Here is a 25,385-nt window from a genome sequence, read left to right on the forward strand (position 1 = left end):
TCTCTGTCAAATAAATAAATAAAATCTTTAAAAAAAAAAAAAAAAAGAAAGAAAGGACAGATTACTTATGCCCGGATTGCTAACAGTAACTCAAACTATATGCTGCCCCTCAATGATGCATCTGAAAGCCCCCACCTCCTCGACAGTGGTAAGAAATCCTACCACAAGCTCCCATGGCATCTTCTACTACCCTCATTATGATTGTTAGAAGATATCCATCCACCTTCTCACTGGTGAAAGGCAGGATAACAGCTGGACTGCCTGGGTCCAAATCCAATTCTATCACTTTCCCTAACTGTGGGACCTTGGTAAACATTGACCTTGGTCAATTCACTTAACCATGCTCCGCCTTAGTTTCCACCTCTTTAAAATGTGGATAAGAACAGCAGCTATCTACAAAGTTGCTGTGAGCATGAAAGGAACTAATCTAGGTGCTTCCAACAGCGTCTATCACATAGTCGATGCTACGTACTACCTAATGCTACACTGAGTGCTGGCTTTTATCATTGTTATCGCAGTGGCATGCACATATGAGGCATTCAGAACTATGTGAATGTGTGCTGAATGACTAAATAAATGAAAACAGGAAAAGAAAATATTGCACTTGAGAAGAGAAGACCAGATTTTGTAAGTCTGAAGAGCTAAATTTGAGAGCATTCCCTTTGAGAAGCATTTCCTTTCACACAGCTGAGCATTTGGATATCCTATCCCATGTCAATTCTAAAAATCAGTCATCACTGTGGGAAAATAACTTGGCAATATTTAATAGCTTTTGATGTTATATTAAGTGGTGAAAAAGTCTGCTCCCTTTAAATGTTCTGGAAGCAAAGCAACTCGTTAAAAAAGGGGGCTAAAATGTCAAGGCTGGAAGAAAACCTATCAACCTTGGAGGATAAGAACTATGATTTCCAAAATTTAGTCAAAAGCAGTGCAACCCAATACAGACCTAGCACAAGCCTCTCCCAAATGTTCCTTTAAGTTATTTTCGTTCACTGGAAGCCAGTCATTTGCAAGGAAAGCATGGCAGGGGGGATCACAGGGAGATATACCTGCTTCAGTTAAGGTGTCCATCCAACTTAGCTAAAAATCTTGCTCCAGTCCTAAGGCACAAAGCAGAGAGATCAGACTACCATGATAAGCTTTCAGGCCTGTCTGATAATCCATTTTGTCCACAAGACTGGGGGGTCCTTCTCTATCTTTCATGCCAAACAGTGTTCAAATGCAAAGCCACCAGTAGACTGCGAGGTCAACTATCTACCAGCCCACACTCAAAGTTCTTTACAATGCCTACAACTTAAGGTTGAAACCCTCAAATAAGTCTGAAACCCTCAGTGAATAAAATGGACAGTTGTGTTGCCCACACTGCTGAGATAATGTTTACCTCTGTTTAATTATGGAAACTTTTATAAAGACTATGAGACAGAACTCGTTCTTAAGAATACATCGTAACTCTTCTTAAATAGTGTTTTAAATGTAACATAAACTTTTCTCAAGGTCCAGGGATTATTAATAGGCTGCTCTCTCCTGAAGTGGGTCTGGCAAGTTATGACCGGCAGGAAGGGACTGCCCCACTATGTATACAAAAGCTCCTGATCTCCTTTAGTGAAGGGCACAAAGTGACTTAGCAAGTTAAGACTCAGAGCAGAAAGATATGGCAGCATTATCTCAACTTGGGCTTTCCCCGGAAACATGGCTCTCTAATGAGCATAACTCCTTAGGACATAGGTAAAATCTTGTCAGAGTTGAGAACAGAGCTGAATTCATGGTATGGTACTCCTCTTTTATACGCAGGTGTAATACCATCAGTATGTCCCGAAGTCTTTACTTGGACCATCTATGTCCTTCCATTCAGTAGAATGTTTACAAACACTGGGCTCTCAGGCTGCTGAACCAAACTTAGCACCAGCAATGTGACATCTTCCTCTGGGAGGACAAAGTACCGGAAGTGCCATGTGGCCCTTCTTTCTCCTTCCTAGTGTCTTGGAAAGGCGTCCCTGCCAGGGACATAATCACAAACCCCTTCTCTTTCATCTATTCTAAACTTCATGCTTGAGACTTCTAATCCTCCCTGGGCTAGGAATTATAGGTTTATTAAAGAAATTTACAGAAATCAAGTCAACAGTTTCATTGATAGTCTGAGGGCTCCTCCTATGCATTAAAATATAGCTCTTTGTAACATCTACTTGGGCTGGTTATAGGGTTCTCAGATAAGATTGCTGGAAGTCGAGCTCAAGATGAATAAGATGCTACTGTGGCATCACTGCTAGGGGTGACCTTGGGGGAGAATGGCATTTATTGAGTATTTTAACATTTCATTTTTTTTGAAACTCTTTCCTTTATACGGTTTATTCTTCCTTTGTTCAGGTCTCTGTTCACATCTAGCCTTACCTGGAAGGCATTCCCCAGCCACCCTGCATAAAATAATTCTGTACTCCTGTCTTTCTCTAGACCCCATCCCCTGATTTTTTTAAATCGCAGCAGTAGTTAGCACTTGGCATGCTATTTGTCTATTTTCTGTCTCTTTCCATGAGAATGGCAGTCCTATGAAGTAGCTGGCTTATCTGTTTTGCACAGTTGCTCTATAAATATTTGTTGAACGAATGAGTGAAGCATGGTTAAATACTTTAAATGTCATGTCATTTTAATCCCCTCCATCCTTCAAGTCATGCATTTCAAGTCTTCTCACAGCTAGGGGAACTGAGGCTGGTTACTCAATACATGGACAGCATGTTGTGGTTAAGAGCATGGACCCTTGAACCAGACTGCCTGGGTTAGAGCACAGCTCAGTCACTGCCCCTCTCTGTGACCCTGGGCAAGCCACAAAACCATTCTTGACCTGAGCCTTCTTATCTGTAAATGACATTAATAATAGCAGCATTGTCTCCCAGAGTTGTTATGAGGAGCTTGCTTATATGTATAAAGATCTCAAACAGTTCATGGCCCATAGTAGGTACTAAACCAGAGTTAAATAAATAAAATCTTAGCTGAGAAACACCTTATAAAAATTACTAACCTTCTCATTCTGATTTCTTACTCATAATCATGTCCTGATCATAACCGGACTTTCTGGTGCATCTGTCTATGAAGGAAGTGCAGACCTGGTTACTCTGGCCTGTGTGACACTGTTACGGAGTTCTCTCCGTAATCATACATGAATTAATCTGTGAGTTTTGTTTAATATGCCAACAAAATCAGAGTTCTGAACCACCAACAGCGAGGCCACAGTGTAGCCGTGTAGTTGCTCACTGACCTCCTAGCCACTTTCCCCAAACAATACTACAACTTTAAAATCAACTATACATAACACAATCTGTATAACTAAGGAGGAGGAAGTGTCCCAGCCTAAAAAATCTTTTCCCTAAGCAGCAGAAAATGGAGAGAGATCACAGGTAGAAGAATATTCAGACAAAATGGAGTATCTTGCCGAACAAATGCCCTCGCACCTGTCCGTTCCAGAAACTATTTCAGAATAGCACAGTAACTGTTTGTAGAAACAACCTGCTCGTCCAGGTTTCACTTGAACCCGGACATGGAAAGTCTCACCCCACAAAGGGCTTTCAGTCCTCCCTCGAATGGCTGAGCCAGTGCCAAAGCCCCAAGCCGACGCTGTCACTCAGAAGCTTCCACAGCAACTCCTTCACATTACCTTGCCCTGATGATCATGTTTCATCTCCCAGCCCCTTGGCAGCTCCAGCTGTTTGTTGGCGAACATGTTGAGGAATCCCACAAGATCGCGGTTATGCTGGTAGCGCTCGAAGTGGTGGGTGTCCCGCCGGACTTTGGTGATCATGTGCTTCAAACACGTATTGTTTGTAAACATGCGGTAGGCACTCTGGAGGAAAGAACGGAAAACCCACGTTAACCCATGTGGGACCTGCAACAGCAACGTGCTTCACGTGCGACGTAACACCTATCCAGCCTTCCAGTGGGCACAGAAGCTTCAACCTAACTCCGCACCCACTCATGGAGACAGCAAGCCGACCACAATATGTGGATCAAAATAAAATAGAAAGACTACAGAAAGTAAGGTATCTTCGTGGATGATGTCTAGTTTTCTAAAGAGCAAGCACACTTGCAGTGGAATCTCATTCTACAGGGGATGTTAGGTCCTAACGATGGTCTCAGGCAAAAACTGCACAGTCATAGTCACACCATGTCAGATACAAACATACCACCTGACAGTGAGCCCCAACATAGCCAGTTTTTCCTCCAGCACTGGAGGAGATCACTGGTCTTTGAGTGAGTTCCAGATGAAGCAGTCAGCACACATTCAGCAGCCAAGTTGTATGGAAAAATGCTTGGTCATATATTGAACATAGGGAGTATAGGCAATGGGCTGAGTTGCTCTCACTAAGAGTCAAATTCAACTGAGACCCCTGTAGATAAAGGTTTTTCTCTTATACCTTCTTCGAGGCATCATCTCAGTGAATGGAATGGCAGGCAGAACTGCCTAGGCTGTACACGTATTTTTTTCTGTGTGTGTACATATATGTGTGGCTGAATTTATACAGTTGGAATGCACGTTTACTAGAACCCCACTATACGACCATACAAAAAAGTGATTGTCTTGTGAAAAATGCTACAGTCTTCATCTCTATGATACTTACACGAGATTCCAAAAATCAGCCTTAAGCCAGGAGCTATCCACATATAAATTAGTCCGCAAATACTCATTACATAATATCATGTGCTAAGAAGTATAAAAGGAATAACTGTATGGAGCTATTTACTTGCACTATGAGAAGGAATATGATATTCATGAAATTGACAAGGTTGTGAATGCTCTACCCCGGAATTCTACTCTTCTCAGAGAGATTCAAAGGATTCTTCTTACCTTTAGTATCCCAGAGCCACTAGGTTGAGTCTGGAGGCCTTCAGGCTTTACTTCATGGGTTCTGGTATTTGTTTCAGTCTAAGACAGACCAAAGCAAACCCAAAAGAAACCAGAATCTCCGGAAATAATTTCATTTTCATAAACATTTACTGTCTATGCCCAGTACTGTGGTAGTTATTGAGGATGAAAGATGAATGAGTATGAGGACAGTTAACATTGTTCCTGTCTGTCCAGGATCCCTCATGATGTGTCATGTTTTGGTCAAAGCATTTATTGATGATGTGAGTCCTTCTAGAGCTTTCTTCCCTTTGGCATAGTTATCATAGCAAGTGGTGATGTTTGAAATGGTGGTTGCTCTTTGGTCTGGGTTCCTGGGTCCCTGAGTAACTACAGGGATCAGAGAACCTCGATGACCCAATTTGGCATGAGAAACAAACATTTGTAAGCTTAAGCCACCAAGATTTGTTAGTTTCCGTTATTGATCCATGCTTAAACTATATAAAATAACTTTTATATCGTTTTTCTGATTGATTCCATCATTATATACTTTTTACTAAAATATTTTTTTTCCTACCAAAACTAAAGGAAGAAAGGAAGTAAGTGAGGGAAGGAGGGAGGAGGAAGGGAGGGAGGGAGGGAGGGAGGGAGGGAGGGAGGGAGGAAGGAAGGAAGGAAGGAAGGAAGGAAGGAAGGAAGGAAGGCCAGCCACACTGAACTATCCTCAAATGCTAGTGCGCTGATTCCTTACTACACCTGAGGATAAAATACTTCAAGATTGTATTTCAACCTGACAGTCTAAACGAGAGGAGGTTTTGATGGCTATGAGAAATTGCAAGGTTCAGAGCACAGTGCACTGCCAAAGCAGGCAAGCCTATGCAGGGGCTCTGGGCAATTAGCGAGCATGAGAGAATAAGAAAGTGATACCATGAAAGCAGAGAAGGAGACTAATAAAAGTTGGAGGGTGTCAGAGACGAACGTTAGCTAACTAATAGTTTAGCCTGTGGCTGACCCCGCCTTGGTGTTTTATGCACAATCAGCAAGGCATCTGTTTTCTGCATTTGGCTCTGTGCCGCTGATGTGTTTTCACAGAAGCCATTGCAAGCTTAGAGGACTGAGACCACACTGGCTTGAGTGGCAGTTGGCAATGAGCTTTCAAGTCATGCTCCCTAATCAGTCTCTTTGGGGACACGTTCTTGTGGGATAACTCTGTCAGATAAATGGTTATATTAACTTGTTCTACATAGGTATATCTCTTGGTCTCCCTGATTTCTTCCTCCCCCCACTAATCTAAGTAAGTAGGCCACACCCTCATTCTTTATCTGGAGCACCAGAAATGCTCCTCATTCTACTAAAGAGAAGAAGAAGAACCTCATTAGGGCAAGAAGTAGCAATTAGGTGAAGGAACCTGTCCCAGCCCTAGGCATGAAGAATTCCCTGGGGTTGCATAGCTCTTTACGTTCAGGAGTCTTGAGGCCAGTCTTTTTTTTTTTTTTTTTAGTGATTTTTTATTATATTATGTTAGTCACCATACAGTACATCCCCGGCTTCTGATGTAAAGCTCGATGATTCATTAGCTGCGTAAAACACCCAGTGCACCATGCAATACGTGCCCTCCTTACTACCCGTCACCAGTCTGTCCCTTTCCCCCACCCCCCTCCCCTCTGAGGCCCCCAGTTTGTTTCTCATAGTCCATAGTCTTTGGGGCCAGTCTTATAATTAATGACGTCCTTTCATTTTCCTCCTCTCCTCTCAGTAAGCTATATAACATAGTGCCAAGCTCAAGCAATTTGTGAAAAAAGCATCTACCAAAATAAAGTAAGTGCAAGAAAGATTTCTTATCAGTAACTAGCAAAGATCTTTGGAACCATAGCTTTTTCAAGTCTGAACAACATGCACAAGACTGTAAGTGTCCATATAAAACCCTTAAGGCAAATGGGAACATCCCTTCAGATTGCTACATTTTCACAAGGAAACTATATGTATATATAGTTATATATATATATATGTAGTTACAGTTATATAAATATATGAATATATTTGTGTCTGTTTATGTATATACACATTTATACACATGTATGTTTATATACCTATGTTTATTCTATTTTTGTTTTTGAATATATACTATTTTTGAATATATAATTATATATGTAACCTGTGTGTGTGTATGTGTGTGTGTGTGTGTATGTTTCAGAAAAAATATTTATACTACAGTTCATATGGAACCATAGTGAAAATTCTAGTCACAGCCGTGTCACTCATGGACAGAGACAAAGAAAATCACTTAATCTCTGCCCCAGAGATTAAATCTTTGTTCAACTGTAAAATGGAATAAGAATAACTGCCCTGCTTTCTTAATAGGCATGTGAGGCTCAAGTCCAATGAAACAAAGGATGTAAAACTTCTCTGAAGAGGTAAAAATCACTATAAAAATACAGAGTAGAAGTAAGTAAGGGAATATATGAGGAATTAAATTTACCATACCTATGTTATAACAGATGAATGATAGCAGTAAAATTGTTTTCTACTTTTGAGGTCTTTGAAGATCATGGGCCAGCATCCCATTTTCTATTAACTAAAGAAGGTTTTCATAACCTTTCATTAATTATGTCATAAGCCCTGTGCTAAACCCCGAACACAGAGATGAGCGCAGCCCCATCATTCAAAAGGATGGGAAGGAACATTATAGGGAAAGGTGGGAGGAACAGTTTCCCTGGAGGCAGAAAGTAGAGTTTGGAAATCAAAGGCCACAGTAGCAGTGAAAATACTGAAACACAGAAAGAACTAGCAGAGCGATGAATGACAGGGGTCCCAGCATACGAAAAACACTGAGCAGGTAGGATTAGATGACAAGAGCTTAGTCTTCCGGGAAGCAGACACTGACAAAGCTGTGGGTGAAGAGAAAAGAGGCATTTCACTCTCCCTCGGTGGTTCCGTGGTTCTCACTGGGTGAGGGGTTTTTCAGTGTTTGGGTTGTTGTTTTGTTTTGGTCTTATAGAAAAAGATTCAGTAAATGGATGTGACTTTCTACCTGAAACCAAAGATTAGGAAAGATCAAACGGGCCCTATTTCATCATGTGATCAAGTCTCATGGTAACACACAGAACGATCTCATCTGGGAAGCAGCTGCATGTGGAGGCGCCAGCAGTATTGGGAGAGCTGGCGACCTGATAATTGTAGACGGAACTCCTCTGAATGATCTCTCACGTGATTTAAAAGGTCCCCTTTAGTTCCTGCTTCTCTACTCTAAAACTCCTTTCCTAACCTTATTCTTGGTTGTCTCCTGTTTTCCACGCAAGAAATGAATACCTGATGGCTGAGTGAATGATCAACTGAAATTCGTTAGTAGAATTTTGTTAAAACAACATTCTTTTGAGCTTAATATGTTTTGTTTGGTTGAGTGTTTTGAGGTGTTAGAAATGAAAAATATTGAGAGGAGTTGAAGGGAAAGTTGTTGCCACTTGGCAGCAGAGTAAGAACATTATATATAAATACTCATTTCTTATCAATCAACCACAGTGCAAATAATAATCCTTTTTTCTTTTTTCTGGCACCTACCTTCCTTCCTTCCCTCCCTCCCTCTCTCCCTTTCTGCCTTTTCCTTCCTTCCTTTTTCTTTCTTTCTTTCTTTCTTTCTTTCTTTCTTTCTTTCTTTCTTCTCTCTTTTCTTCCTTCCTTCCTTCCTTCCTTCCTTCCTTCCTTCCTTCCTTCCTTCCTTCCTTTCTTTTGTGTTATAGAGACTTTTCTTCCTTCCTTCCTTCCTTCCTTCCTTCCTTCCTTCCTTCCTTCCTTCCTTCCTTCCTTTCTTTTGTGTTATAGAGACCATATATCCAGGATTACCTGGCCCAGTCTTGATTTCATCTAATTTTATTCTTTTCAATAACATAAGTGAGTACATCGAAGCTAAATAAAATCTATCTTTCATATTTAATAAATCCTTCATCAAGAATAGGTATACTGAAGGGCGTCTGGGTGGCTCAGTCGGTTAAGCATCTGACTCTTGTTTTGGGCTCAAGTATTGATCTCAGGGTCATGGGATGGAGCCTCCGCTGAGCAAGAAGTCTGCTTGTCTCCCTCTCCCTATGCCCCTCCCCCTGCACACACTCTCTCTCCCTCCCTCTCAAATAAATAAATCTTTAAAAACAAAACAAAATAAAAAGAATAGGTATTCTGAATCCATGCTTGGAAAATATAATCACTGCATCTACAGTGAATGTCTCTCATGTTCACAAGAGAGCAGATCTGAACATTCATATACCTTTTTTCACAAAACAAAATTTATTATAAATAAAGTCAAGTAACATTGTTTCCATAAGATGTATGCAGGGATGTGAAAATAGCCCTGTCTTACACAGCCTGTAAGTATTTTTAATCATAAGGGAGTTTATATTATTTTCATCTAGCTAAAGAGTAAAATGGAGGGAAAATTTAACTTATTAGCAAAACTAATTGTACACTATCAATTCACCTATTTTGCAATAGCAGGAATTCCTGACTTGTAAGAATATATTTATGTATTTTTGAATAATATTTTCCCCATTAAGTACCAAGGACTTTAGATGGTAGAATTAATGCATTTCTACAGCTTAATAAAAGCCAGAATAATAATATTTGGCATGTATGTTAGAAAAACTATTCACTTACATATTTGGAGACATATTTATGTATTACATTAATTAGACAAACACAGGTATACCAACTATAAAAGACATGACGCTAATAATTAAATCTTGAGTTTTCAGAATTCGCCTATGAATACAATTTTGGAAGAAATCTGATCATACCAGCAGAGGGCAGTAGTATATACCTTAAAGCAACCACAATGCAAAAAAATGAAAAAAAATACACAAAAAAACAATATTTTGTTTTTCAAGTTTTCCTTTAGAGTTATGACAACCATATATCTATTTAATTTCATTATTTTCAATAAAAATGATTAAGTTACTGTTACATGAAAACTATTTTTTATGACTCTTTTAAAATAAACTGATTATCTTCAAATAATAAAAACATAGATTTAGGAAAGCCTTTAAATTAATATACTCCTTTTATATGTTGAACATTTTCAATAATATAAACAGGGAATCTACTGAAACAGTTATGGATAATAAACAATTCAAGCAAAAAAAAAGACTAGATAATATATCTTAAAATAAGGAAACCAAATAAAAATTTGTTTCATAACATTTTGTTACATAACCTAAGAAAAAGAAGAGATTCCATCAAGTAATACCCTCTACCAAAAAAACTGTGGAACTTATTCCCATAAATTCATACCTTGAGATCATTAGCAAGATAGATCTAGCTACTTTAATTCCTACCACAGATAAGTCAGGGAAATATGACTTCCTAAACCCAAAAGAAATTAAATCTTACACAAATGCATACATGCAGAGCATGGACCATCTTTGTGGCTGGTAATGAAGACAATTAAGGTGGGGAAAAAAAATTAAAATGCTTTAGAGAGAATACTTTAAAATCAAGATTGGCTTCCCAGCAAAAGACGTTTTGAAATCAGGCCTAAGAAAAGGGAAAAACAATGAAAACATGAAGACAAAAGAAACAAAAAATCTTTAAGCTGCTGAGTATTTTCACACTGTTAAAATGTGTTATTTGTCCAAAGTCCAGATGTGTTACTGTTGTGACAAAAGCAGTGAGGTCATTTAACGTAACATCTCTTTATTCTAGGAATTCCAAAGTTACATAGACAAATTGTATCAGAATCATTTAAGGAACCAATCAACCAAACAAACAAACGGATGCTTGGGGCCTCCTCCAGACCTAATGAACCAGGATCTCTAAGATCTGGGAATCAAGAATACGCATTTATTTATAGAACTTGACCAAGTTTAAAAGCTACAGCCTTTTACCACAACCCAACAACTGTGAATCCAGCCTCTACTTGAAACAATGTAGTGATGAGAAACTTGTACCCAAGAAGGCAGCCGGCACTGGTAAATTAGAACCTGGTGCTTGGTGACGTCATACTGGTAGCTTTAAATTGGCTATAGTTGGGAATACTAACATTACAGAAATCAGGAAATGCAAACCAGGCCTTGATATTATTTTGTGGGCTGTCTAAGATAGGTGTGGGCCAACTACGGACCCATGGGCTGGCTGGCTGTGTCTGCAAACAAAGTTTTTGAGATACAGACATGTCCATTTGTTTTCATGTTGTCTTTGGCCCAGAAGCTGAAAATACTTATTTTATGGACTTTTACAAAAAAGTTTTTTGCTTTTTTCTAGATGTAAGGTCCAGACTTTAGAAACCGATGGAGAAAGTAAAATGCTAATAATACAGATTAAAGTTCACATTGTGCTGTGACACTGCACACAGCACATGTGCAAGTGCGAGCGCACAAGCATACACACGCATGCACGCACACACGCATGCACCCACACATGCATGCACACACGAAGACATATAAGTCCAGTATTCAAAAACTATTACCTGGCTCAAAAAGAAGTACTACTGACCTAACACAGGAGTGTGAAGCTCCAACTTGTGTCTTCCCTGCTTCACTGTTGTCTTAATGGTTAATGTAGACGAAAACATTCATGTTGGAACTACACTCGTCTGTGAACTACAACTGTAGGTTGGTTGCTGATACAAGACTTCAGCAGAAAGCAACAAAAGTATTCTGTGTATATTTTATTATTTGTAAATTGTGTGCTATACATCCTTCATTCAGTAAAATTTGTAAGATACACACACACACACACTTTTCCCAGAGCTGTTGTTGAACATTTACCAGCAAACCCTTGAACACTACTATCCAATCAACTACTCTTTCTGGAAGCCTTTCTTTTCTCGTCTCCACCTTCTAAAGTATTAACAAGAATATCTTCTCTTCCTCAAAACATGCCCCATATTCATCCACTTGTCACCATCTCTACTGCTAGTGCACTAGTCCCAGCTCCTTCTATGTCTCACCACAGGGCCTTTTCACTTGTCTCCCTGAGGCCAGTCTTGCCCTCTAAAACCCATTCTCAGGGGCGCCTGGGTGGCACAGCGGTTAAGCATCTGCCTTCGGCTCAGGGCGTGATCCCGGCGTTGTGGGATCGAGCCCCACATCAGGCTCCTCTGCTATGAGCCTGCTTCTTCCTCTCCCACTCCCCCTGATTGTATTCCCTCTCTTGCTGGCTGTCTCTATCTCTGTCAAATAAATAAATAAAATCTTTAAAAAAAAAAAAAAAAAACCCATTCTCAGCAAAGCAGCTAGAAGGAACTTTGAAACATTGAAATTATACCCCTACAGGAAATCTCTCTAGAATAAATCCATTTAGATTAAGTCCAAACTCTTTGCCAGATCATACCAGCCCTACATTCTGAAGCCCTGCTCATCTCTCTGACCTTATTATATACCACATCAGACTCATTCAAGCCTTGGAGACTTTGCTTTTCCTTGGCAAGGAAGGTTCTGCTCCCAGGCCTTTACCCTACTGGCTTGTTGACGTTTTACAAACAGCTTAACTATAGCTCCCTCAAAGAGGTCTTCCTATCCACCCAATCTAAAGTGATGCCTCCAGGAGCTTATCCTCAGGTACACCCTGGTCCGTGTAGGGTGCCTCAGGCCACACTGCACCATTTGAATTACCTTTTCTGATTCACTAGTTTATCATTATAATCTGCTCTATCTTGTTGACCACTCTATCCCCAATCTAGACTGTACCAGGCAAATCACAGGCATTTAATAAGCCCTGGTTGAATGAATGCATGAACAAAGGGACAAACAGATAACAAAGGAAAACCTGAGCTATCTGACTTTAACCCTAATGCTCTTCCCACCACAGAGGACACTGTTTTACAGTGCCAATTGTAAATGCTAGCCCATTCTTCTTTGTATACAAGCCTTGCCATCTCCTAAAATCTAGGTTCATGTACCCTGGCTTCTGCCTACCTTCTCAGGCTCAAACCTGACTTTCGGGAGTGTCCTGTGACCTTGACACACCAGCAATGCCGAAGGGCTGTCCTAGCAATCCCGTTCCAGTACTTCTATAGTAATTACCCAGACAGCTCTACTTCAGAGATCCTTAAAACATGCCTCTACTGATTTATTTTTCAGATTTCAGCAATGCATAAAGTTTATATTTCCTCTTTCAGAGAGCATGTGCTACGACCTCAAGTCTGATCTGACCACTGCCTGGTGTCGATGTTCAGATATTCAGTTACATTCTGCAGGCAAAATAAGGTGCTCATTAAAAGCACATATGCTCTAGAGTTCGTATCTCTGGGATTTTAACCCCAAAGACACCACTTAGCAGGGGAATTTGTTTGTTTGTTTGTTTTTTATGTATAGTTGACACACTATATTAGTTTCAGGTGTACCACATAGTGATTTGACAACTCTATTTTATGCTATGCTCACCACAACTATAGCCACCATGGGTCACCATACAATGCCATTACAATACCATTGGCAATATTTCCTGTGCTATAGACTTTATTCCTATGATTTGGTCATTCCATCACTGGAAGCCTGTATCTTAGGAATGTTATTTAACTTCCTGTGTTTCAGATTCTTTATCTAGAAAAATGGAAATTTTATCTGACTCATAGGTTTATTGGGACCAAATGGGTTAAAACATATATAGTGCTTAACACATGCCTTGGAACACACTTAGTCCTCCATAAACAGCTCTTGTCATTCTTACAATTATTATGTAAGCCAGGATAATTTCCTTTGGCCTGTCGCTTTTTCCATTGCCGACTCTCAGATTTGATACTCACAGGGTTAGAATGCAGCACGGTGAAGAACTCTGGGCTGATGAGGAATTTCACAGGGGGAGACTGTAACAGCAACGTGAGCCTGGATCTAGAGGTAGAGTGGGGCAGGATGCTCTCCCGTCGGAAATCTAGACGGGGCAGACCACAAAGGCTTTCAGGAAAATCTTTCCTTGTAGTGGAAACATGTTTATTCCCTTCCATCTATGTTTTAAAAGAACCAAGGAATACCTGTATCATTTACTATTATTTTAATCCTCCAAACACTCTTTGCTTTGATGTAAATTCATAGATAAGACCTGACTAAAATGAAATTGAATATTTCTAGCCAGTATTAACATTTTAATGCACTCTTAGATGTTTTAAGTTATCAGATTCAATCATTTTCCTCTATCCCACACATCCAGAGATTTAAGTCATTTATATTCTATTTGATTTTGTGATTCTTTTCTTGGTACTAGTAAAAAGTCAAGGATTAGAAGAGGTCTCTGGTGAATTCTACTATTTGCATTGGATTACCAGATCTTATTGAAGATCAAAAGTTCGCTAAAAGAAAAACCTCATTTCTTGGAAATCCTTGTTATTTGTTTTCTACTTTTGTGAGATTACAAACCAAACCAACATACAGGCTCTTACCTGCACTGGCTTGGTGAAAGTCGGCTTCCTCCCCTGCCCCATCGATAGCGTTGGTATTTTCTTCAGGCCTCTCGTTAGTCATGGTTCTGCGGATACTCTGGTATCTAAAATCAGGAGCCTAGCATTACATCAAAGCAGTCTCCAAAATGAGGGACTCAACCACTCCCCCAGAGCCCATAAATTTTCACTATCTTCTCAGCCTCAGCCAATCTCTTCCCCAAATACCCCCCACCCCAATTCCCTGAGCTTTTGGGCCATCTGTTGTTTAAGTAAATTACAATGTGTTGAATTCCTTCTGTCCATTGTCTGTGGAACATTTTCCTAACAAAGTAATAAAACTTAAAAAAAAAAAAAACCTGTGGCCCTTAACCAAAGAAAATTAAATTCTTATACTGTTAAAGAAAAGAACTTTCTGGGGGCGCCTGGGTGGCACAGCGGTTGGGCGTCTGCCTTCAGCTCAGGGCGTGATCCCGGCGTTACGGGATCGAGCCCCACATCAGGCTCCTCCGCTGTGAGCCTGCTTCTTCCTCTCCCACTCCCCCTGCTTGTGTTCCCTCTCTCGCTGGCTGTCTCTATCTCTGTACAATAAATAAATAAAATCTTTAAAAAAAAAAGAAAAGAAAAGAAAAGAACTTTCTACTTCATAGCCAGTAGTTTTCAAAAAAGAATGACATTTAAAAAGCTTAAGTTGATAATAAAGATGCATGATGAATGGAAATTCTAGATATTTAGAAAGATACTTGACTCATATTATACATGTATATGCTCTATTTTACTAAAAATCAATGCCTTGGGTTGGTGAAAGGGGTCGTCATTACACACTTCCTCTCTAGTTTCCAAACAAACAGTGTATGCGTGTGGTTATTATTTTTTTAACCAAGAGACGTGTAGTGAAGTCTGTAAGTCAAGAGGTACAAGCTATATGTTAATGGCAGGTCACCCAAAGCTGAAAGACAGACAACCACGTTTTCTACTCTGGCCCACTTAAAAGTAAGCCCAACCACACTACAGTCATTGTGAAACGCCCATCCTCACCTTCGGTTCAGCTGCTCCATTTGCTGTATGGAGTTGGACCTCTGCAGCACCTGAGGAGCCGGGGGCGCTGTTGGCCGCTGCCACGTGGTGGTTCTGTTGACGTGATCCACGTAGAAGATCCTGCCGTGGCTGTCGATGCGCGCCTCCCAGTCTACACGGTAGGAATGCACCGAGAGGGGTTAGAAGAGGAGCAGAGACCATTAATATGGTTCATTAACTTCAGCATGGGTTTTCCCTGACATGCTGGACACTGGGGCTAATAACATATTTCTCACTGCATCATCAGCACCTCCCTCAGTCCACTTCAGGATCTGTTGTGATCAGTTAGTAAACATACCCTGTGTTTAAAGAATCTCTGAATGTAGAGAATCCTTCCAGATCTGTCCACAACGCCCATCTCCATATATGAGTGCCAGTGTTTTAAAAATACAAGTTGTTGGTATCATGAGACTTCAGATATTTGCATCAAAATTGGTGTCAATGATTGTTTTCACCAAAATTGATTTCTCTCTCTCTCTTTTATTTTCCAGTTTGGATGAAAGACTCATATAGCTGGAAACTTCCAAGTGCATATTTACATACAATTCTGGTAAATGTAGTCTTCAGAAGAAAGTAACCAGTCATCAAATGACTAGCCGAGTCATCAAATACTATCATTACCTACAAACTTCCATTTGTACTTTCCCAAAGATGAATACATTTTCAGAATAAGGGTAATTACTTGCCTCCAACCTCAAATAAATACAACATTTTAAAATATTATTTAATTTTATGTTTAAGCACTCTCATTAAGTCTGTTCATCTTTGTAAACAAATATATAAGTGCATGTTCCGTAGAAACAGAAAGCAGAGTTGTCGTCAGACCTCTGTGGTCCTCCAAAGGGCCATTCTCCTATCAAAATACACAAAGCCTGAGCAAATCTTTTCAAAAGGCAAAGTTTTAAAACTTACTGTAGTTGGGAAGTGCAATTTATATAGCAATATACAAAAACAGAAGAGGGATGCCTGCGTGGCTCAAAGATTCAGCTCTTGATTTCAGCTCAGGTCATGATGTCTGAGTCATGGGATCAAGCCCCGCATCAGGCTCCATCCTACATGTGGAACCTGCTTGGAATTCTCTCTCTCCCTCTCCTTCAGCCCCTTCCCACCCCCACTCACTCACTCTCTCTCTAATAAATAATTAAATCTTTAAAAAATAAAACAGCAGATATCTATTCTTTAACTAGCGAAGTTTTTACACATCTCTATTTCTGTGTAAAATATTTTTTGAATTTAATAAGCACCTTTCTCCTTAACAGCTCAATTATTTCAAAACTCCCCATGTCATCACATAGCTTATCAACAGACACCATGGGTCTAACCCTGGAGACTAGCAGGAAGGCAAGTTTGCTCCTGACCACCTATGGCATTTACTCTGGAAGTGAATAAAGCAAGTATTCTAACAAAGTTCTCAGCGTTGGAAGGACCTGAATGGTAGACCCCAGCAGCAGATCACTGAAGGCTGCCTCTGTGCAGGGGGATGGGGGTGGGGGAGGGGAAAGATCTGTTTCTGTGGATCCTAGCACATGGTAATTCATGACAAATGGCAAGAAAAAGAAAAACTGGGCTGAGAAAAAGCACCACACAGACAAAAAACCACTCAGTGCCACTCACACTCCAAGGTAACACAGACTCACAACGAACCAGCCTGCCAAATCTGAATTCTTTGGACACAGTTGCAATCTCATCAATAAGACATTTCCAAAAGACCTCATGATCAGCCTGCCATAAGCTGACAAATAGGAACTACATTAGAGCATTTTGGGAACCATTTTCCAAACCCTTTGATCTAGTCCATTGTTTTGCTCTGCTCTTTGCATACTTTTTCATCTCAAAGATTTTGAGAACCACTTGTTCCATCTCATTAGAGCCGGGATAACTCAAGCACATGGTAGATGCAACTCAAATGCACAAGAAAACAAATGGCCATTTCTTTCCCCAAAAGTGTTTACAGTAGCTTCCAATACTAAAAATGTAGAATAGGTCAATTAGGGATAAAAACAGAATAGAAACCAACTAAAGAAAGTAGAAAGAGAGGTGCTGCCAAGCTCCCAAGATAAGTTTAAAACTCAAATTTGGCTCTGAGTTTTCTGGCAGTTAAGGCAGAAATGAAAACACATTGTGGCATACTTTCCATTTTCTGACAAAAGAAAGTAAAAAAATTATCTTCAAAGAAAGAACTTTTTCCTTGAACAAATTGCATAGGAATTTACCCCACAGAATGTGTTCTATGAGGGCCATATGGGTAACAAAATGGGGGAGGAGGGAGAGTGGGGAATCTCTACACATATTTACCACTACACCTTGCACATAGCATGAAATGAATGAACAAGTAATTTCAATAACATAAAATCATAACAAAGAATGATTCTTGTGTTCACTTTCCACAAAGTCCAGGAATAACCTTAATGTATTTCAACAAAGACACCTCTGGGTGTCATGAGAAGAATAAGAAAATGAGGTCCGGATATTTGCTTTTAAAGAACATGGGACATTGGATGCACATTAAGACTATCCCTATCAAATGTCATATCTTTAAATTGAGGCTGTTACTTAAGATCCCATACAGAGAAATGCTGTCTTGCTGACAGCATCAGATTGAGAAAGGCTGCTATGTTGTTGACTCTTACCCAAGTGTCAATACCCTTCCATCCAGACACAGATAGTAGAGGTGCCTATAGGAAGATTAGCTCGCTATTGTATCTATCAGAGTTTCTTGGCAGGATGGAGAGGTGGGTATGGTTACTTATAAATTTTTATACTGGGGCTGGTTTATTCTTGGTACAAGTAAGCATATGAGAACTCATTGTGCAGCATCAAAGTTTTCTTTCAGAAACCATGATAAAATCAGACAGGCAGAATTAGAAGACTGCGAACTTGGCATTTACTTCCTTGTCTTGCCACATTGTAAAATGGGGTGTATAATCAGTGTGCAATGAGTCTGAGAACAATGTATTGGGGTGTGTGTATATATGTAGTATACCAAATTGGGAAGTAGAAAGCCTGGGGCTTCTGGCCACGGCTTTGTCACACCTTTGTTACATGACCTTCAACAAACCACAGTTTCTTTACCTGAAAAATTAGAGGGCAGAATTATACCTTGCTAAGGTCACTTTCAGTTCTAAAATTGAGCACTGGGTGTTATACGCAAACAATGAATCATGGAACACTACATAAAAAACTAATGATGTACTGTATGGCGACTAACGTAACATAATAATAATAATAAAAAAAGAATCTTCAAAATGACACCCATTTTTCTACATTGGGTTTAGTAAGAATCTGTCAACATCTTATGCCTCGTCCAGAATTTGCAAACGAAACTCTAATTAATTTAGCCATACAGAGCCAGGGGCCTTGAGGTCCTGAGAACCATCTGCCAACTCCATGTTGGCCACCACTGCCCCAACATTACTTCTTGGGCCTACTGGTCTTCCACATAAGATTTCATTTGCATAAAAAGCTTCATGGCAATAACAAGGTTTGAGAACCGTTATCTACAGAAATGCTTCTCAAAGTAAGTATGCTTCTCAAATGCTTCTGTGACAGAAGGTATCAGAATCACTTTGAGGATAAATAAAAATCCAGATTCCCAGGACACACCTCAGATCTGCAAAATCAGACTATCTGAAGCTAAGACTCGGTTGTCTACATTTTTGACAACCTTCCCAAGTGACTCCTAGATGCACTAAAATGTGAGGAACCCTGACATAAGTTTATAAGAACTGAAAGCTAATTTACTAGACAAACCCATGGAGCTATGCTAGATTTCTCAGAGGTTACAATGTACAGGCTCACAAGAAACTAAACTTCATCTTAAAGACTCCGAACTGAAATCCAGGAGCAAGTGGACTGGCAGACACCATGAGACTCAATAGAACAGCCCCCTTTAAATAGCTGGAGAATAAGGGGAAGTCAGAGTTGGAAAGTGTATAAAAGTAAGCCAAGGCCACTGTCCCAGCATGAATCCCCAGGCAGGGCACCGGATGGAGGCAGAGCAGGGAAGGTTTTAGACATTTCCAACTTTTAAAATCAGCCTATGTGGGAAGGGAGCAGGGGTCATCCCTGTGATCCCTCTTCATCTCATCAGGCTTCTTTCCCAGTCCTTTCTCACCAGAACTTGGTCTCTGCTGGACTGTCCAGTTGGTGATGAAATGAAACTGTGAACAAAACTAGGAGAGTGCTGAGACTGGGAAGATCAATAACTAGGCGGAAAGGATGACATTTCAGGGGAAGCATGAACACGTGAACCAAAGGGGTGAGAGGATCACGACTGGGACCTGAATTAGTTATAACTGGGTTTAGAAAGATGAGGAAACTGAACATTGGGAAGTAATATACAAACCACTGTAAGAAATTATAAGAATCACGGTACCTTCACCACATGGTAAGATGATAAAGTTATTATGAACTGTAGGTATTCTAATGGAAAAAATTAAGCTTTTGTGGTAGCTGCTGAACAGCAGTGTTTAAAAGATTAGTTTTTCCTTATTTCAACTCAAGGAGGTATATACCATTTGTACAAAGTGCAAAAGTAAGTTAACTTAGCTATGATTTTGGGAGTCAGCATAGTAGGTCTACTTCCCCTTCAGGAGGACAGGTTAGTGATCAAAAGGGGCCCAAAGAGACTTCTAGGCCCCAGTGATGGGGCACTGGTGCACATGTCCGCTCAGACGGGGAGGATTTAGCAGGCGGAATGTGCTCTTTTCTGTATGTATATTACACTTAAATAAAAAGTTTAAAAAATCTCAAACAGCTGCCTATGGTGGGCCTTAATAGTCCTTTTTTAAAGAAAGTAGCTTTTTAGATTAAAAGTATCAATTCTTCTCTTAAAGCTCACTTTTAAGCTCTAGAAAATAAGAGCCCCTAGCCTTAAACATAGTAGAAAGTCAGATTAATTACACCTTTCAGATTCACTGCCTTCTTTTAAACCCTCATTTCAAAGGATGCTTTAATGAAAGTGCACAATCACAAAAAATGATAAACATTCTCCTGTGTTTCTCCACACCTGCCCATTTGAACCTGGCACCTAAGTAGTACGCTAGTCCTAACAACCTGGCAATAATCCCGGGATCCTACGAGAGTCCAATAATCTAGATGGTTCATCTCTGAGTCTAATCCCATTTCTACGTTTTTGGTAGAAAAACTCTCAACAGTTCCTTACTATCCCCAGTGCAGCAAGGGATTAAGTCACAATTATACTGGACCCAGTAAGAAAAATAAAATAGTTTTTTAGAAGGGGCTGAGCTGACCATTCTTTTTTCGTTTATCTTAATGCTAAAATGACATGATCTGTCATGCTGCTGACATTCCAGAGGGCTTCAGCCCTCACCCGCCTCCAGCTGCCAGTGCCAGCAATCACCTCAGAAGAAGATACGCACATTCTGAAGGCGCTCAGTGCGGATTCAAATTTGAGCCACTACTAGGGAGGGCTCTCCACACTGCCACGTGGCCTTCAACACCTGGAGTGTTCTCTTGTTGTATGGATCATGAGACCGTCTCTCAGCCAGGGGTTGGAGTTGCATAGTTACATAGCTCACAAGTTCATATCGCAGGGCCCATGGCCTAAAGCAAAACAATTGGGAGAACAGCATAACAGCTGTGTCATCTCTGTACTAAGTCCAAGATCAGTTCCCTGATCCTGAGATAGGAGGAATGATTGGACACAGAAGCAAACAAACAAGGAAAACTGCTTTAGATAAAAAGAGACCACATAGATGTTCAGAGACTAAGCTGTAACACCAACGCACGGACCACCACATGATCGGCTGTAAGTGAAAAGGTACAGCAAGGGAGACCACTGAATCCCCTTAACTGAGTTCGTAAATCTTCAGAGAGAAGCATACATTTGCTGGGTGGTTTCCTCACTGTATGTTAGAACACAAGTGTTCTTAAGGTGAAAATAAGCTCAAATAACAGCAATAATAATTAGGAAAAGAAAAGAAAGTATCAAGAATGGGGGGTGGGCATCAAAGCCCAAGGTACAGTGTTTCTGCAGGCTGCCCTACAGGGTTGAGGACAGTGAAGGACACAAGGAGGGAAAAGTGCTTCTGAGTCGGATACAAAATTAACAGAGCAAACCTGTTTATGCTATGCTTGCATTGTTGCCACAACCACTTTTCTTATACTTCAGGGCCCCCTGGGGAAGAGTCCTGCTGAGTAACCTTACCCCAGCAGAAGGAGAAGAAAGTTGAGCACCTTTTGAGCCTTCCTAGGTCTGACCTCAAAATACTACAATAGAATAAAGTTTCAGTGAAACCCCCGAAGCCTCTGATTTAAGGTGATGCTTGTACCTAACAGATAACACACCACCACATAAGCCACTGTTCTGCTGCTAAGTAAACTTTCAGAATATATATTCATCTACCCACGCAATAGTCCCTTCCCTTCTAATCTTAGACCAGAATACCTGATAGAGAATAAGGAAGGTTTAAGACTCTGTCTCAACTTTTACTAGTATGGGACTGTAAACAAGTTACTTAATTTATCTGGGCTTCCATTTCTCCATCTATAAAATGAAAGAATCACTTTAGCCAATTTCTACCCACTTGACCTACCTCATAAAAATGTAACAAAGAGTAAAAAATAAAGCATGTAAAAGTGCTCTGTAAACTGTAAAGCACTATGCGAGTTTGAATATTATAATTCATAGTGTTAAAGTGCAACTCTTAGCCTGAACATAATTCAGCCAGGTCACTTAAGGGATGGACTAATCTGCACACTCCAACCAGATGCCCCGGGGCCGAGCCTCCCAGGAGACACGGTGAGAAGGCAGAAGGCACAAGAATGTGGAAAACCACAGCTCCAAGTCAGAGGCATGGCCCGAGGGGGTAGCAGAGCTGCCCAGTTAGGAAAGGAAGGCAGAGAACTGGTTACGTTGGGAAAGACAACTAGCAGGGCAACCATGTGATTAAATAAGGTATTGAAAGGATGAGACAGACATGAGAATAGGAGGGGCCAGAACAGTGGGAGGACAGAGCTGAACAGTAATCAGGCATGCTCAGACCATACTCTGTAACCAATCCCCGATAATAGAAATCCCCAAATTTGTAAGTTGCAAGTTGCATAAAAGGGATTAAGAATTTTTCTCCTCTTGAGGCACCTGGGTGACTCAGTCGGTTTAAGCGGTCAGCTCTTGATTTCCGCTCAGGTCATGATCTCAGGATCCCGGAATTGAACCCAGGGTGGAGCCCTGCATGGGGTTCCACACTCAATGGGGAGTCTACTTGAGGATTCTTTCTCTTTTTCCCTCTCCCTCTGGCCTTCCCCCCACACTCTCTCTCTTTCTCTCTCTCTCAATCTTTAAAAAAATATTAATTAAAAAAATAATTTTTTCCTCTTCAGTCACTCATTAAATTGGATATACTATTAGATTGCTTTTTTGTTTTTAGATATATCAACTTATTAAAATAAACCAATTGTTTCTTTTTTAAAATCCTAAAATACATTCTGTGTAATGCAAATATCAATGTTTAAACAAATGCACTGAAATATCACAAATAGTGGTCATAATTTCAGCAGGGAAGTACCTGTCTTTATTAAATGCAATCTGGAAACCAAAATCATGGTTCAATAAAATTCAGAGCAATTAGATGTGGCCAGGAAGATGCCATTCACCCATACTCTGATGTGACGCAATGTCTCTGGGGCTCAAATTACTATTGATCCACATACACATATAAACAAAGCTCTTCCAGATTCCTCTCCTTATGTTTCCAATTCATTTTTTCCTATTATGTCTAAGTATCTCCCAGGGATATTTTTCTTTTCTGTCTCTAATCTTTTCTCCACATGTGAACAATAAGGAATTTTTTTATTCCCCCACCTGCTTAAGATGACACATTGGTTATTTGGTCTTGGTCTATTTTTTAAAGTTGTTTAAAATATACATTTCTTATAAGTAACCACGTTCAATTATCAAAATACATGAACAAGGGGAGGAACTGTACAGAACACAATTTCCAAAGGATCAAGTCAATAGTTTGATCAATTGTACAGAGTACCATTCAGGTTTATGTTAACACTCACCAAAACCAACCACTCAGCATTTCAGCCCTAAAAATGCATATTCCCACACCCCCTGCCTTTATGTCCCACCATTTTTATTTAGATTTTTTGTTTTAATCTGAGAGAGAGAGAGATCATGATCAGAGGGAAGGGCAGAGGGAGAAGGAAAAGCAGACTCCCTGCTGAACAGGGGGCCTGATGTGGGGCCCATTCCCAGGACCCTGGGATCATGACCTGAACCCCAAGGCAGACACTTAACCGACTGAGCCACCCAGGCACCCCTATGTCCCACCATTTCTAAAATACAGAAGGCCGAGGACATCAACTTCTTGCTATGATCACCTATACGGTGAGAGAGTGAATAAGAAGGAAAAGCAATAACACAGAAAGATATACTTTCCAATGTGTTCTTACAAGCAGTATTTACTGAGCTTTGTTATTATTCATCAAAATGCTTGTCCTTACAGAGCAATATTGCTTTAAGGGATCCTGGACATTTAAACAGAGCTTAAATTATGTCTAGATTATGACTGGCCATGGGGATCACTCGGACCTGGGGATACAGGTTGCACAACTATTTTCCCAGAATCCCTCATCTTCAACCATCCCCCCTTTAAGTGTTACATGTTTCTTGAAAGTGAAAGAAATGACATATCTTTCAAAACCCCAGATAATTGTCATGCTCCAAATAAATGGTAGACCAATTTCTGACATTATTAACACTTCTCTGCATACCCCCAAGGAAAAAATCAGAATGCTGTACTTAATGATTTAAAATGCTGTAAGTGAATAGAAAGAAGTATATTGCATAGAGTGAGGCTTTTCTAAGAGATTATACCAATTTGTCTACTAACTGAAAATTCATGCTGCCATTAGGCATAATTTTAAAAATTTTCTGTTGTAAACCCAATTGTCCCAAATACCTGGTTCTGTTTCCCCAATTACAGTATGGACTCCATGGGTCTTACGGTATTTGCTTGTCCCCCTGCTGCCCCCTCCTTCAGCAGGACAGTGACAGCGAGCAGTCATCAGCTCAGCACTTTCCCGTCTGCAACTGTTCTGTCAACGGGCAGCCCTGAGATCCCTTTCTCTCAGGGAGTGGGTATCCATCGTCTCGGCCCCATGGAAAGGATCTGCCTGTCATCCTTGCACCCTCTGAGCAAGGCGAACCCCTTGGCTAACAGGTGCTCACTTGGTGGGAGAGCCTCGTCCACCCTCTGGTAGCGGCTAACATCCTGGCGTACCGAAGGCAGCGATCTCAATGGCTGGTGGCCATTGGCTTGAGAACCTAGAATTAAAGAGAAAAAGGTACTTGGGTCTTGTTTTCCCCTTCAGTGTCAAAACAGTCTGTGAAAAACCAAACCAAACCAAAACCAAAACACCACCACCACCTAAAATAAATCCTGGATCTAGTCTCTTTTCTCTCCTTAGTCTCCTTTCCATAGAAGGACCCAGAAACAAAAGAAAAGAACAGGTGAATGCTTAGTCAGAAGAGGGTCTTCTGGAGAAATGTCTCTCTGTTACCCATCCCCCACACACACACAATTGTTCCCCTCCTGGCTGGTCCTGGTCATTCACCAATGCTTTAGGGTCACATAATGGCCGCAAGATGATGAAGGAAACAAAAACAAAAATAAAAGGAAAAGGAAAAAAGGAGGTGGAGGAGAAGAAGGGGATACTTTATGTAGAAAAATACATTATAGAATAAGAAAATCATTCCCATTTCTGAGTCTGGGCTATTTAGGTGCAGGGAATTATCCTTTCTGATGCATCAAAGGAAACATTCTACCAGGCCATGTTCACTGAGACACCATACAAATTTAATGTGTGAATTTGCATCCCCAGATACCAAAACACCTTATTCTTCAAGTGGCAGAACGCATCACCTAACTTAGTTAACATTTTTCACACTGCAGAAGTCAAAAATATTACAATTGATGGAAAGTAACATATTAAGTTCTGTTTTGAAGGTTTTATACAAAGAGGAGTGACTTAAGATGTTCCTGAAAACCTCTACACATTACACTGATGTTAAAGCTGCCAGCCTGTTCGGTTTTGTATCTACAAACCCAGGTCCCACTGTAGATTCATTATTGAACTTTGAAGAACACT

General features: G+C 40.3%; 1 protein-coding gene across 2 annotated transcripts in view; it reads right to left on the bottom strand.

Annotated features, from left to right (window-relative positions):
- Window positions 1–25,385, bottom strand: part of HECW2 (HECT, C2 and WW domain containing E3 ubiquitin protein ligase 2) — a 361,561-nt gene that overhangs the window by 94,958 nt on the left and 241,218 nt on the right. For both annotated transcript variants that reach the window (XM_034654885.1, XM_019797411.2), the window contains 5 exons: window positions 24,466–24,561; window positions 15,228–15,378; window positions 14,193–14,296; window positions 13,563–13,687; window positions 3,647–3,832 (listed from right to left, as the gene is read on the bottom strand). In XM_034654885.1, coding sequence (XP_034510776.1) covers window positions 3,647–3,832; window positions 13,563–13,687; window positions 14,193–14,296; window positions 15,228–15,378; window positions 24,466–24,561 — 662 coding nt within the window. The remainder of the gene's footprint in view (window positions 1–3,646; window positions 3,833–13,562; window positions 13,688–14,192; window positions 14,297–15,227; window positions 15,379–24,465; window positions 24,562–25,385) is intronic.

Source organism: Ailuropoda melanoleuca, chromosome 2 (assembly GCF_002007445.2).
Source record: "Ailuropoda melanoleuca isolate Jingjing chromosome 2, ASM200744v2, whole genome shotgun sequence".
Classification (NCBI taxonomy): domain Eukaryota; kingdom Metazoa; phylum Chordata; class Mammalia; order Carnivora; family Ursidae; genus Ailuropoda; species Ailuropoda melanoleuca.